Source organism: Salmo salar, chromosome ssa11 (assembly GCF_905237065.1).
Source record: "Salmo salar chromosome ssa11, Ssal_v3.1, whole genome shotgun sequence".
Classification (NCBI taxonomy): Eukaryota; Metazoa; Chordata; class Actinopteri; order Salmoniformes; family Salmonidae; genus Salmo; species Salmo salar.
The window spans coordinates 31,043,339-31,058,382 of NC_059452.1; the positions used below are offsets into that span (position 1 = coordinate 31,043,339).

Consider the following 15,044-nt stretch of genomic DNA (forward strand, 5'->3'; position numbering starts at 1 on the left):
TCAGTTCATCAGTGAACAATAAAACATGTTTTAGTTTAGATTTAGGAGGTTTATTTCAATCAAAGTTCCTTTTTCTCCCCAATCTATTTACAAGATTTTGTTTCACATTATTTTCAGCAATGCTACAAGTCTAAATATCAACTTCCGTTTGAAAAATAATACACAATGCCATAAAAATACAAAACAAAAGTGACTCCCTCTCAGTCCCAGCCCCAATTCTTTGGTGGTTTACATCAAATTCCCAGGCAGGGTTGAATCTCAACTGTATTCCTCATGTCCTCCCTCCTCAATGCACAGATCTGAGGTTCCTCCACTTGGATCTTCTCCTCCAGTGCATTTGAAAAAGGAGGCAAGGAGAGAGGACAAGGGAATCAAGAAAATTCTATTGAGATTCACCCCTTCCCTTTCATACGTGGTATTAGAATGTGTGTGTCGGAAAACACCTACATATGTACCAACTTGTAACACAAAGCTCTATCTACACATGAGTCTTAGGTAACACTGGTAAAGTACCTCTACACTACCTATGAATGGAGACTGGAGATGGGTTGACTGACTCACAATTTAGTGGTAAACTACAGGGTCCCTCATAGATAAAGGTACTTATTCACATGATTAAATATTCCTTAAATACCTCCAGAGCTCTAGTCATAGTGCAAACTGACACATGAGAAAGGAGTACATTCCACATATTGCGCTGAACAGTAGTTCTCTTCTATAAAGAGCCCCTAATCATCCCTTGTGCCCCAAAAGGAAAAGAAAATAGGCAAGGCTGTATTTCTTGAGCAAAAGAAAAACAATATCAATTCACCATTTAACAACTTTGGCCTTTGGTGTTCCATAGTGTTTAAAAAAACCATTTAAAATAAAAAGTTACAAAGCATGTTAAATAAATTATTATTTTCACAGTCTCCCCCCCCCCATCACCAGTGTATACCCAATAGTTATCCTGTGCAAGGTGTGCTTGAGCTTACTACTGCTGAAAACTACAAATTGTGGACATGTCAGGTGAGGCTTCCTTTCTTTATTCTTCTTGGTGGAGCCCTTGGTGCGGCGGGGCCCATGTCCTCCTCATGCGTAGGTTGCTCCGGTGACCAGTAGATCATAGGCCAGGTCGTGCCCCCTCCTGCACAGCACCACACAGGCACACAGCATCCCCAGCATCTACAGGCAGATGGAGGAGTACAACAGTATGCATAGTTAGCATTATCATCATCATCATCGCTGCACCCAGAATAAAATTTCACGTGCACTGGCCAGCTACTCAGTCTTGTTGTGAAAGACTAGAATTAGAATCCTGCTCCTAGAGCGACAGTAGTGAGGGTTTCTGTCCCAGCCTTGTGCCATGCCATCACACGAGATTCGATTAATTGAAGAGAACTTGGTGTGTGAAGTGAAGTCCTTCAAATGAAGGAGAACCAGAAGATTCCTACCTACAAAAAAACAAACAACAAACACAGGTCGAGGCACTCTAGTCTTTATTAACCGGGTACATTGAGCATTAACACCTGCACAATGTGACACATGCCTTCATCAGGGCTGGTTTTTAAATGCTCTTTATGCCTGGAGAATAAAGGCGCTATATTAAAACCCACTAGAGTGCTTCAACCTTGAGTTTTCTACCACTTTCCACCTTTTTGGTGGATATGTTTCTTCCTGATCTCCCCATCCCAGAGACAACCGTGGCTGTTTGGGATACCTGCAGCATTCTACATTGTTATGACTCATGAGACTGCATTTCAACATCCGTTTCATAATCACATGCATCCAGTGACTCCACAAATAGAGCAAGTTATCCTCATAAGGAGAAGGGAAGTGACTGGTCAGCAGAACCCATGTTGTGATGTCCCTGTAAGGTAGTGTTGAAACATTGAAAAAGCGATTTGACACAATCAGGTCAGCTTCTCAGCAGCAGCTCGAGGCCTACTAGACTAGAGACTCCCACTGCAGGAGGACATTACTGCAGCTCTAGTTAACATGCACCTGGTACACCTGGTTCAGATGTTATTACAGAAGGACTCAAATATCAGCCTAGGAACAATGGGTTAACTGCCTTGTTCAGGGGCAGAACAGATTTTTACCTTGTCAGCTCGGGGATTCAATCCTGCAACCTTTCGGTTACAAGTCCAACGCTCTAACCACTAGGCTACCTGCCTATATTTGTTTACCTGTATTGCAGCGAAGGTCAGAGCAGCCCAAATGACATACATCATGATTTCTTTCAGCTTTTTCACAACAAGAGCTTCACAGCCCTAAAGGAAAAAATACAAATATTATATGTCAGTATTTTCTTTAGGAAAGAAATGTGCCGGTCGAATGTCCAACCAAATCAAATATATTCCCATTTGAATGCCGTCATGTGTTGGGTAATGGTTTTCTAGGAGTGCCCACTGACAATTCATTGACACCACATGCAAGTGACTACAATAAATATGCAAGGAGAAATGAGGGCCTACAAAGTAAATATTGGCTCCTTGCACAATATCCTGTTACAGTGTTAATTTAAAAATTAATTCTGTGCCTCCATCCTTGGTACAGTAGCTAGTTAGCTAACTAGCCAACTTGATTTGCACGGTATCCAGCAATTTAAGCTACTTGACTAGGCATTAGATTAGAAGGAAGATGAGGGAAGCAAAATGACTTCATCTAAATATTCCTCCTTGGTGGACTTTTCAGACTGACTGGCGCGGGAAACCTTGTGGGCCGGTACCAGTTGATACAATGTTGTAAGTTCTCTAGTGAGAGCGCAATCTCAAGACAGACAGGCATAGTAGAGAGATGATGCGATTGAAAGACAACCTGAACAAATCACCATGCATAGCCAATGGGATTTGTAATAAATGCCATTTAGCTGATACTTTTATCCAAAGTGACTTACAGTCATGCGTGCATACATTTTACGTTGGTGTGGTCCTGGGATTCAAACCCACTACACTGGCGTTACAAGCGCCATGCTCTACCAACTGAGCTACAAAGGTCCATTTATAGACAATATTTATTTTCATTGGGCTATTTACCGGCTAAAGGAAACGCTTGGGTGTGCGTGTTCTCTCTTACCTCTGGGTAGAGGTCACCAGGCCGGCTCATGGTTCCAGTACAGTTGCTGATGTTGGGTTTACAGCAGCTGACTGGAACACTGTTGTTTCTGGACTCCTTGAACCAGCGAGTATTCTTCCAGTCAGAGTAGTTGTGAATGCCACAGCAGTGAAGCTATGATGGGGGAAAGGGTGGGAGAGAGACGGGGAGAGAGAGTGAGACTGCTGTAGGCACCTGCAAACTCACCTATAGTCATCTTTTAAAAAACATGTCAGGAGAAATAAATCCAGATGCATTGTTCTCACCTGTCTCTGCACATAGTCGATGGCACGGCTGGGGGCGTCTGTGTTGGTGCCATTGTATTCATCATACACCTTCTGAATGGAGTGGTTCACCTGATCTTCCACCTGAGTACAAGCAACAACATCAATTTCATCTGTGCAAGAATTGTAACATTCATATTAAATTCTAACAAAGTGCATTCCCATTCACCCTTTTCTATTGTTATTGTGTGATAAGACACTAGACAGTAGGCCAATACTAACCCTAGCTCTGTAGATATAGCCAATAACAACCACAACAACTTCTGTGACAAACACCAGCAGGAGAATGACAGCAAACTGCAGAGCAAAGAGAAGAGATATGATCAATTCAATATCTAGTCCAAAGATAAATTACTTTTACTTGCATTATACAAATGAAATTTGTATCCATGTGCTTTTCAATACTTACCGCTGTTAGTCCGCAGGAGCTTTCCCGTATTGTGGCACAGCATCCAATCAGCCCAATGATAAACAGCAGAGTCCCGACTGCTATTATAATGGAGGCTGGGATCAAGGTGTACACATCCTCAAAGAAGTGGTCATAGTCATCATATGTGATGAACACATAGGCTCCAATGTAACACAGAATTCCAGCTGCAGCCTAGAGAGGGGGCAGTGAGAGGGAGACAGAGCAAGAGAAAGAGTGTGGGTCAGGCATGTAACATCCAAAGTTTTTTTGCTTATCAGAAAGAAAACCCAATATTGTGTGCAGACTGAGACATAGCTTTATGTGTGTTTGTTAAACAATGTTGGTATGTGGTCACTGGCTAGCTGCTGGTGTGTAGCAAGGGTATCCTCAGTTTCACTTTAAAAACAAGTGTGACTAAAGTTATTTTGGAGTGAGTTAAGTAATTAAATTTTTTAAATTTCATTAATATGACCCATGTATTTGCAATGAGACGTAATATGTTATTATTAAAAAAAAAAAAAAATACTTGAAATCTGTCCCTAAATGCAATATATTCTTACTTGAAACAAATATATCTACAATTAGTCAATATTTAAAAAATATATATGTATTCTTACAACAATTGTAACCCCTGACATTCTATTTTATTTGAGGTACTTTAACTTTTAAAACGGTTTTCACTGGCAATTCATAGATAGGGATTTTTATTTCTTGTTTTTGTTTATTATTTTACTGTAATTCTATTTTATGTTTCGTCAGAGAAAAATACACGTGTAGTGATGTCCTATGTTTTTTTTCTATTATATTGCAATTGGAAATTTGGTTTAAAAAAAATACAAAAAATAAAAAGGAATCCTCAGTCATGTAAAGCTAAGCTACATTTACATTTTTTACATTTACGTAATTTAGCAGACGCTCTTATCCAGAGCGACTTACAAATTGGTGCATTCACCTTATGATATCCAGTGAAACCACCACTTTACAATAGTACAGCTCTATCTTTTTTTTGGGGGGGGGTTAGAAGGATTACTATATCCAATGTAACACAGCTAAGTGAACATTGCAGCACACTGTATTACCAAGCACTATCAGATTTGTCTGGCTGCTACCCAGACTCCTTGCTCGGCCCAAACTCGTTAAGTAAACAGACGTTTTTTTCCTCACGTTAACTAGCATGTGGCAACAGCAGCCATTTACGGAAAGTGTCTTATATACACACAGGAATGCTGTCCTACCCACCAACGGGTCGGATCTGCCGGCTACCTGTCCTTGTTCTACCCGTGCTTGCAATAACAGCAAAGCAAACATTTCAGAAATAATGTATATTTTAATAAACAAACTAGACAAGATGGTTGGAAAGCTCCACATATTCATTTTGTAGAAAATTAACGTGAGCTAGCTAATGTTAGGAGACGGCTCCCTTTGCTGCAGTTAACGTTAGCAATTTCTGTTGCGTACTGTAATTAATCCCAACCTTGACTACCTAGCGTCAAATACATGTTTTGAAACAAGTTCGTGATATCTTACCCAGAATATTAGATTCAGAAACACCAGGACGGTCTTTGATGAAGTAATCCCACACTGGCCCATGGTTGCGCTGGAATCCAAATAAATTACTGTAATTTCGGATGGATCATGGATGTTGTTATGATAGTAAAATGGCTGCCCTGTCCGTTCTTATTATACCTCAGTGCAGTGGTAGGTTCTGCCCCACTGCCTTCTTCTTCTACAAAATCGCCAAAACAGCGGATATGTCACGTGTGCAAATGAGATCATCAAAACAACCCGACCGTAAACTTCTTCTTCTGTGGGGTTTATCGGAGGATGGCATCCACTGTTATGGGTCATTACTGCCACCTACTGTACTGAAGTGTGAGCTAGAGGGAGAGGAATCCTACCTAAAACCTACCTGCCAGCCCTGTTTCTCTTATAAAAAATATAAACAATTAGACTGTATCTAATGTAAAAAATGGTGCTGACAGAGAGGGCTGCCTCGCTTCTAGTCTTTAGGAAATGTTGCCGTATTTAGTTTTTTTAGTGTATTATTTCTTACATTGTTAGCTCAGAAAATCTTAAGTGTTATTACACACAGCCGGGAAGAACTTTAAGATATCAGAGCGGCATCAACTTACCAGCACTACGACCAGGAATACAACTTTTCCGAAGCGGATCCTTTGTCCGAACTACCCAGGGAATTTGAGCTGATTCCAGAGGCTGACCCAAAACAACGCCGCCAGAGAAGAGGTAGACGGAGCGATCTTCTGGTCAGTCTTCGGAGGCGCGCACACCACCCACCGCTTCCAAGTATATTACTCGCTAATGTCTAGTCTCTAGATAACAAGGTAGATTAAATTAGGGCAAGGGTTGCTTTCCAGAGAGACATCAGGGATTGTAACATACTCTGTTTCACAGAAACATGGCTATCTTGGGATATGCTGTAGGAGTCGATTATGCCACCTGGATTCTTTGTACGTCGCGCCGACGGGAATAAACATCTCTCCGGGAAGAAGAAGGAGTGTGTTTCATGATTAACGACTCATGGTGTAATTGTAACAACATACAGGAATTCAAGTCCTTTTGTTCACCTGACCTAGAATTCCTCATAATCAAATGCCGACTGTATTATCTCCCAAGAGAATTCTCCTCGGTTATTGTCACAGCCGTGTATATCTCCCCTCAAGCCGATATCACGACGGCCCTCAAGGAACTTCACTGGACTTTATGAAAACTGGAAACCATATATCCTGAGGCTGCATTTATTGTAGCTGGGGATTTTAACAAAGCAAATTTGAGAACAAGGCTACCTAAATTCTATCAGCATATTGACTGTAGTACTCGCGCTGGCAAAACTCTGGATCACTGCTACTCTAACTTCCGCAATGTATACAAGGCCCTCCCCCACCCTCCTTTTGGCAAATCTGACCACGACTCCATTTTGCTGCTCTCTTTCCCTTCCTTTAGGCAAAAACTCGAACAGGATTCACCTGTGTTAAGAACTATTCAACGCTGGTCTGACCAATCGAAATCCACGCTTCAAGATTGTTTTGATCATGCGGACTGGGACATGTTCCGGGTGGCCTCAGAGAATAATATCAACGTATACTCTGATTCGGTGAGTGAGTTTATAAGGAAGTGTATAGGAGATGTTGTACCCACTGTGACTATTAAAACCTACCCTAACCAGAAACCGTGGATAGATGGCAGAATTTGCGCAAAACTGAAAGCACAAACCACCGCATTTAACCATGACTGGGATTATAGCCGAAAACAAACAGTGTAGTTATTTCCTCCACAAGGTAATCAAACAAGCAAAATGTCATTTTAAAGCCAAAGTGGAGTCGCAATTCAACGGCTCAGACACAAAACGTATGTGGCAGGGTCTACAGACAATTGCGGACTACAAAAAGAAAACCAGCCACGTCACGGACACCGACGTCTTGCTTCCAGACAAACTATACACCTTCTTTGCCCGCTTTGAGGATAATACAGTGCCACTGACGCGGCCCGCTACCAAGGACTGTGGGCTCTGCTTCTCCGTGGCAAATGAGTAAGACATTTCAACGTGTTAACCCTCGCAAGGATGCCGGCACAGACGGCATGACTAGCCGCGTCCTCAGAGCATGCGCAGACCAGCTGGCTGGTGTGTTTACGGACATATTCAATCACTCCCTATCCCAGTCTGCTGTCCCCACATGCTTCCATCTGCTGCCACCATTGTTCCTGTTCCCAAGAAAGCTAAGGTAACTGAGCTAAATGACTACCACCCCGTAGCACTCACTTCCGTCATCATGAAGTGCTTTGAGAGACTAGTCAAGGACCATATCACCTCCACCCTACCTGACACCCTAGACCCACTCCAATTTGCTTACCACCCCAATAGATCCACAGACGACGCAATCGCAATCACACTGCACACTGCCCTAACCCATCTGGACAAGAGGAATACCTATGTAAGAAAGCTGTTCATTGACTACAGCTCAGCATTCAACACCATAGTACCCTCCAAGCTCATCATTAAGCTAGAGGGTCTCAACCCCGCCCTGTGCAATTGGGTCCTGGACTTCCTGACGGGCCTCCCCCAGGTGGTGAAGGTAGGAAACAACATCTTCACTTCGCTGATCCTCAACACTGAGGCCCCACAAGGGTGCGTGCTCAGCCCCCTCCTGTACTCCCTGTTCACTCATGACTGCGTTGCCATGCACGCCTCCAACTCAATCATCAAGTTTGCAGACGACACAACAGTACTAGGCTTGATTACCAACAACGACGAGACAGCTAACAGGGAGGAGGTTAGCACACTCGGAGTGTGGTGTTAGCAAAACAACCTCTCACTCAACGTCAACAAAACAAAGGAGATTATTGTGGACTTCAGGAAACAGCAGAGGGAGCACGCCCCTATCCACATCAACAGGGCAGCAGTGGAGAAGGTTGAAAGTTTTAAGTTCCTTGGCGTACACATCACGGACAAACTGAAGTGGTACACCCACACAGACAGTGTGGTGAAGAAGGCGCAAAAGCGCGGTGAATCACTGTCAAGGTGAATCAGACTTGTGATACAGTGAATTATAAGTGAAATAATCTGTAAACAATTGTTGGAAAAATGACTTGTGTCATGCACAAAGTAGATGTCCTAACCGACTTGCCAAACCTATAGTTTGTTAACAAGAAATTTGTGGAGTGGTTGAAAAACAAGTTTTAATGACTCCAACCTAAGTGTATGTAAACTTCCGACTTCAACTTTATTTATTCTTATTCCATCCCTTTACTTAGATTTGTGTGCATTCGGTAGTTGTTGTAGAATTGTTAGATTACTTGTTAGATATTTCTGCACTGTCGGAACTAGAAGCACAAGCATTTCGCAACACTCAGAATAACATCTGCTAACCATGTGTATGTGACCAGTAACATTTGATTTGGTTTGATGATGTTCTACTTAGTATGCTCATTAAACTCAATTCCTGTATCCCCTTCTCCCTCATACTGGATCTCAGTCTCTCTTCCCTTTCATACTGCTCACACTATATCAGCACATGCACCACTGTCTGTTTCCTGGCAAAAATCACACCTTCCTGTTGGATGCTGTCTTATGCAATCAGCTGTGTCCATCTTGAAGCTGGTGGGGACAGTAGACTGGGATAAAGGAGAGATTGAATGTATCCGTAAACACTCCAGCCAGCTGGTCTACTCATGCTCTGAGTGCACGGCTAGGGATGCCGTCTGGGCCGGCAGCCTTGCAAGGGTTAACACGCTTAAACGTTTTACTCACGTCGGCCACGGAGAACAAGAGCCCACAGTCCTTGGGAGCGGGCCGCGTCGTTGGCACTGTGTTATCCTCAAAGCAGGCAAAGAAGGTGATTAGCTTGTCTGGGAGCAAGACGTCGGTGTGGCTGGTTTTCCTTTTATAATCCGTGATTGTCTGTAGACCATGCCACATACGTCTCGTGTCTGAGACGTTGAATTGCGACTCCACTTTGTCTCTGTACTGGCAATTTGCCTATTTGATTGCCTTACGGAGAGAATAACTACCCACCACCCAAAACTCATGTTCCCAGCATGCCTGTAGCACCCCTTTCGCAGGATGAGACACCCCATGTGTCACGTCCTGACCAGTAAAGGGGTTATTTGTTATTGTAGTTTGGTCAGGACGTGGCAGGGGGTGTTTGTTTAGAGTGTTTCGGGGTTTGTTGGGCTATGTTCTTATGTAAGAGGGGGGTTTGTTTTATGTGTTTCGGGGTTTGTGGTTAATGTTCTATGTTAGTATATTTCTATTTTCATTCTAGTCTTTCTATTTCTATGTTTAGTTAATGGGGTTGACCTTCAATTGGAAGCAGCTGCTCCTCGTTGCTTCTAATTAAAGGTCCTATTTAAGAGGGGTGTTTTTCTGTGGGTAGTTGTTCCTTGTATAGCTATATGCCTTACAGGACTGTTTATCCTCGTTATTTTTGTATACGTGTGTTTTGTTTTTCCTTCTTTCTGCCGAATAAAAGAAGATGAGTATACACATTCCCACTGCATTTTGGTCAAATCCTTACAACGCCCGTGACAGAACTACCCACCACCAAAGGACCAAGCAGCGGGGTAAGGAGCACGATGAAGAAGGATGGACATGGGCGGACATGAGGATGAGCATATCCAGAGCTATGGAGGAGTGAAGGGAGCCTGAGAGGCAGCCCCCCCAAAAAATGTTGGGGGGCACATGGGTAGTTTGGCTAGGCCAGGGTTGAGCTCTAAGCCAACTCCCCGTGCTTACTGGAGGTAGCGTGGTACTGGTCAGGCCCCGTGCTATTGGGTGATGCCCACGGCGTCGAGGCCGAGCATCCACAGGCCGGTGTGCTCGGTGCCAGCGTTGCGCATTTGCCGGGGGGAAGCGGGCACCCAGCCAGTACGGGTGGTGCCAGCCCTGCGCTCGAGACCGCCAGTGCGCCTCCACGGCCCAGTGTATCCTGTTCCCGCTCCCCGCACTACCCCTGAGGTGCGTGTCTCCAGTCTGGCGCCTCCAAAGCCAGCACCACTTACCAGGCCTCCAGTGCGTCAGCCCAGTCTAGTACGTCCTGTTCCCGCTCCTCGCACTAGCCTTGGGGTGCATGTCTCCAGTCTGATACCTCCACTACCAGCCCCAGGCCTCCAGGCCTCCAGTGCGTCAGCCCAGTCCAGCTCGTCCTGCTCCTGCTCCTCGCACTAGCCCTGTGGTGCGTGTCTCTAGTCTGGCACTTCCTAAGCCAGCCCCACGCATCAGGCCTTCAGCGCGCAGTCCCCGTCCAGAGTGTCCGGTGACAGTGCCTCGTCCAGAGTGTCCGGTGACAGTGCCTCGTCCAGAGTGTCCGGCGACAGTGCCTCGTCCAGAGTGTCCGGCGACAGTGCCTCGTCCAGAGTGTCCGGCGACAGTGCCTCGTCCAGAGTGTCCGGCGACAGTGCCTCGTCCAGAGTGTCCGGCGACAGTGCCTCGTCCAGAGTGTCCGGCGACAGTGCCTCGTCCAGAGTGTCCGGCGACAGTGCCTCGTCCAGAGTGTCCGGCGACAGTGCCTCGTCCAGAGCTTCTGGCGACAGTGCCCCGTTGAGAGACGGCCCACAGTCCGGAACCGGAGCTCCCAGAGTCGCCCTCCAGTCCGGAGCTCCCAGAGTCACCCTCCAGTCCGGAGCTCCCAGAGTCGCCCTCCAGTCCGGAGCTCCCAGAGTCGCCCTCCAGTCCGGAGCTCCCAGAGTCGCCCTCCAGTCCGGAGCTCCCAAAGACGCCCAACAGTCCGGAGCTCCCAGAGTCGCCCTCCAGTCCGAGGTCTCCAGCGACGCCCTCCAGCCCGAGGTCTCCAGCGACGCGCATCAGCCCGAGGTCTCCAGCGACGCGCATCAGCCCGAGGTCTCCAGCGACGCGCATCAGCCCGAGGTCTCCAGCGACGCGCATCAGCCCGAGGTCTCCAGCGACGCGCATCAGCCCGAGGTCTTCAGCGATGCGCCATAGCCCAGAGACTTCGGGAGGGGTAAAATGTTATAAGTATTAAGCGGGGGTGGACAGGTTAGGTTGGGGAGTAAGGCCGGAGCCTGAGCCACCTCCGTAGGAGGAGGTTGGGGGGGGGTGTAGCACAAGAACCGTCGGTGACGGTGGCCACCCTCCTTTCCCTCCCTTTTGTTTGGGATTTTTTTGTTTTGGGGTTTATTTTTGTGTTTTTTTTGTTTGTTTGAGGTGCATCCAGGGTCTGCACCTTTTGGGGGGCGGGGGGGGTACTGTCACGTCCTGACCAGTAAAGGGGTTATTTGTTATTGTAGTTTGGTCAGGACGTGGCAGGGGGTGTTTGTTTAGTGTTTCGGGGTTTGTTGGGCTTTGTTCTTATGTAAGAGGGGGGTTTGTTTTATGATTTTCGGGGTTTGTGGTTAATGTTCTATGTTAGTATATTTCTATGTTCGTTCTAGTCTTTCTATTTCTATGTTTAGTTAATGGAGTTGACCTTCAATTGGAAGCAGCTGCTCCTCGTTGCTTCTAATTGAAGGTCCTATTTAAGAGGGGTGTTTTTCTGTGGGATTTTGTGGGTAGTTGTTCCTTGTATAGCTATATGCCTTACAGGACTGTTTATCCTCGTTATTTTTGTATACGTGTGTTTTGTTTTGTTTTTCCTTCTTTCTGCCGAATAAAAGAAGATGAGTATACACATTCCCGCTGCATTTTGGTCAAATCCTTACGACGCCCGTGACACCATGTCCCTGTAGGTTGAGCTAATCGTTAATTGCCAGCTGCTGTGTCCTAATCTACAATGACACTGGGGATGTCCAAAACGCCCCATTACATATTCTAAGTCCTAGTGCCTGTATGACATATTTTCAGTGAGGTCCGGGCTGCTGAACCATACGCTCAAAGTCTATTACAGATGGAATCAATGCAACATACATGGTCCTCAGTGAGGAATACACAGCCCCCCATTCCATCCCTGTCAGACAGTGCATCGCATTTAGTACCTTCTTACACTTTCCCATCACTCTCTCAATGTGTTCTGCCCAGGTCAGTCTGGTGTCAAAGTACACCCCAAGGAACCTGAAGACCCCCACACTCTCCAGTTCTCTCCCGTACAACCTCAGGCGTACCTCATCTCCCACTTTCCTCCTGGTAAAGAACATTGTCTGAGTTTGTTCTACAGAGAACCTGAATCCCCACATTAATGCCCACCGCTCTACCTCATCTATTTCTTCCTGTACTTTCCTGACTATGTATGTTACATATCTTCCCCTCTTCCATAAGGCCCCATCAACTGCAAATAAAGACCGCCCAATATCCAGCAGTACCTGCAGACAGTAAACTATTGGATACTGTAACATTATGAATTCATACAATGTATAACTTGTTTTGTTAAAATAGATTACAGATTAGTTTCAAATAACTCCAACATGCCTAGTAGCTTTTAATGATAAAAAATATATCAATCAAACACAAAATATGAGACACACATACACACACTGTACATAGTACACACATACAAGGCCTATACTAATAACTACCATAAATGAGGGTTTAAAAACTGATAAAACTGATAGGCAGTGAGTAAGCAGTAAAAGATTAGAAAAACTCAGACAGGAAAATTATCATTCATACCAGAAGGTGGCAATATACCCCCTCAGTTGTTAGCTTTGACTTGCATCAATTTCTGTACAATATGAGACAAAATATTGATGCGCACACACACACACAAAACTCCTGTGAGAGGATTGTGTGTTTCTCAAAGCACGCAGATCCCAATGTGTTCCCAATGTCTTTCTCAGATCCACTGGGGTTTATGTGTTGATTATATTCAAACGGTTAAACCCACATACCGGTATGGTCTCGTGAGTTTGCATTATAAAACTGATGAATTACCTCTACCTGACAGCCAACATCAGGGGTTTGAAATTAGACAGAATGAATACCTTAGGGTCTACATTATCTCTGAGGTTGTGGGCTATAGCCCTTGCCTAAAGCCTTTCCTTTATTGAGCTATTAACTGCCACCTAGATCCATCTATCAGTCTGCCATAGGTATTGTAACGACCCTGGGTTTATAAGCGCGGAAATCGACTCTGCCGCTTGATTACACTTTTGCGGCACAGTCGATAGCGCGCTGGACTACGGGCTAGAAGGTTGAGGGTTCGAGGCCTACTCCCTGCCTGTTTCATTATAGTATTATAAACTGGGAGCCTAATGCATTTTTGCATCATGATAACAAGTCTCTATGGCTAACTCTCACCAAGAGTTTCATTTGTATTCACAGCAAATATATTTTTTGGATCCGTTTAGTGCGGGAAACTGTTAGTATTTCATTCAAATTGTCCAGGCATATGCTATAATCTTTGTTTTACAAACATACATTTGAACCAGGAACAATTGTTGTTATATTGGAATCAGTCTACTCATCATACTGATGTCACAAACAGAGCGTAATGATTCATTCTCTCTCACCATCAGCATTGCAATGGCTTGACCTGTTCCTTCAGTATAATTTTATTGTGGGGGTAATTTAAACCATTCAGAAGAGGGTTAACACACACACACTAACACGCTTAGGTTGTTTGTGGTGCTGGGAGTTACTGCCCCAAAATACATTTAAACCACTTCATATCTCGCTGTAAATTTCGAAAAACAAAAAATCTGCCAACCCAACGTTGCAAAATGATGATTTCCTCAAAACAACTCCAAAAGCAAATGAAATTGGCTTCATACAGGATATCTTTGAGTCATCTATATGAATGTGATATCTGTGTCACTATCAAGTGATATAATGACATAGTTTACTTTCTTAATAAAGAAGCTGTCCACCCAATCAACATTAGTGCGTTCATGAGAGCAAATGACTGCTTCCTCGGCTGTCTGTCTGCCTGTTGCCCTCCTCATCATTAACCTGGTTAATATCCTATCAGCCTCCAGCTAGACATGTCAGCAGATGTGTATGTGACTGTCAGAGGAGACAGATCACTGTGTATCTTCTACCACGTAAGGAAGGCAAAACTGGGATTTGTGTATTGGAGTGAGTGGGAAGCAAGTAAAGGCCATTGAGATGATAAATTAAATCTCTCTTCTCCAAGGAGAGAAGGAGCATATGTCAGTGGAGATCTAGTGTTGGGGGCCGGCGGGCTGGACTAGCACGTCATATTCTAACTGGGGATGCCGCCTACTACTTACTCAATGACCAACACTCTAAACATTACAGTCATGCCCTTCTTAGGGCTCAGACACACCAATAGCGTTTACTGGCCGAGAGTACTTAACACCTCGGAACGTAATTTGCGAACGTAGTGCGCACCTATTTTACCTGTGGAACCGCTTGAAAAATGTCGGCAGTCAGACGTCTGCAGTGGGTGGTCAAAACACAACGCGCGGGACGATCGGCAGACAAACCCTAGATCCACATTCGGTGCGATGTGTGCAAGGCTGCGAGCTATTAGTCACGGAAAAACAATTACATTTCAATTCAATCAACTGTTCATTACGAAATACAATTAAGACTATGGTATGATGTGCTACACTGTAGCCTATACATGGGTGGGTGTTACCTCATCTGACCATTCAAACTGTTGATTGTTTGTTTATTTATTTATTTACTGTATCTACAAATTACATCATGATGACCCTTTGAGATTTAGCATATCATTCTGAAGAGACAGCCTAATTAAATGTAAAACCATTTCCCCAGAGGTGTCATGCATGTACATAGGCTAGTTGAGGGGCCACTGATTATAGCCAAATTCAATATTGCCATTTTAGTCATTTAGCAGACGCTCTTATCCAGAGCGACTTACAGTAGTGAATGCATACATTTCATG

The 15,044-nt window shown here is 44.7% G+C and overlaps 1 protein-coding gene across 1 annotated transcript; it reads right to left on the reverse strand.

Moving 5' to 3' along the window:
- Positions 1 to 28: 28 nt before the first annotated feature.
- Positions 29 to 5,545, reverse strand: LOC106562466 (tetraspanin-3). The gene is made up of 7 exons (XM_014127363.2): positions 5,296 to 5,545; positions 3,769 to 3,960; positions 3,582 to 3,656; positions 3,342 to 3,443; positions 3,058 to 3,210; positions 2,169 to 2,252; positions 29 to 1,164 (listed from the first exon to the last, which is right to left on the reverse strand). The coding sequence occupies exons 1-7, from the start codon at positions 5,356 to 5,358 to the stop codon at positions 1,072 to 1,074; spliced, it is 762 nt and encodes a 253-aa protein (XP_013982838.1). The 5' UTR covers positions 5,359 to 5,545; the 3' UTR covers positions 29 to 1,071.
- Between the last annotated feature and the right edge of the window lie 9,499 nt (positions 5,546 to 15,044).

Coding starts and splice junctions, on each gene's coding strand:
- LOC106562466 (XM_014127363.2), bottom strand. CDS start 5,358: ATGGGCCAGTGTGGGATTACTTCATCAAAGACCGTCCTGGTGTTTCTG. Junction 2,253..3,057: donor CTGGTGACCTCTACCCAGAG/GTAAGAGAGAAC, acceptor TTTTTCCTTTAG/GGCTGTGAAGCTCTTGTTGT. Junction 1,165..2,168: donor TGACCTTCGCTGCAATACAG/GTAAACAAATAT, acceptor ATCTGCCTGTAG/ATGCTGGGGATGCTGTGTGC.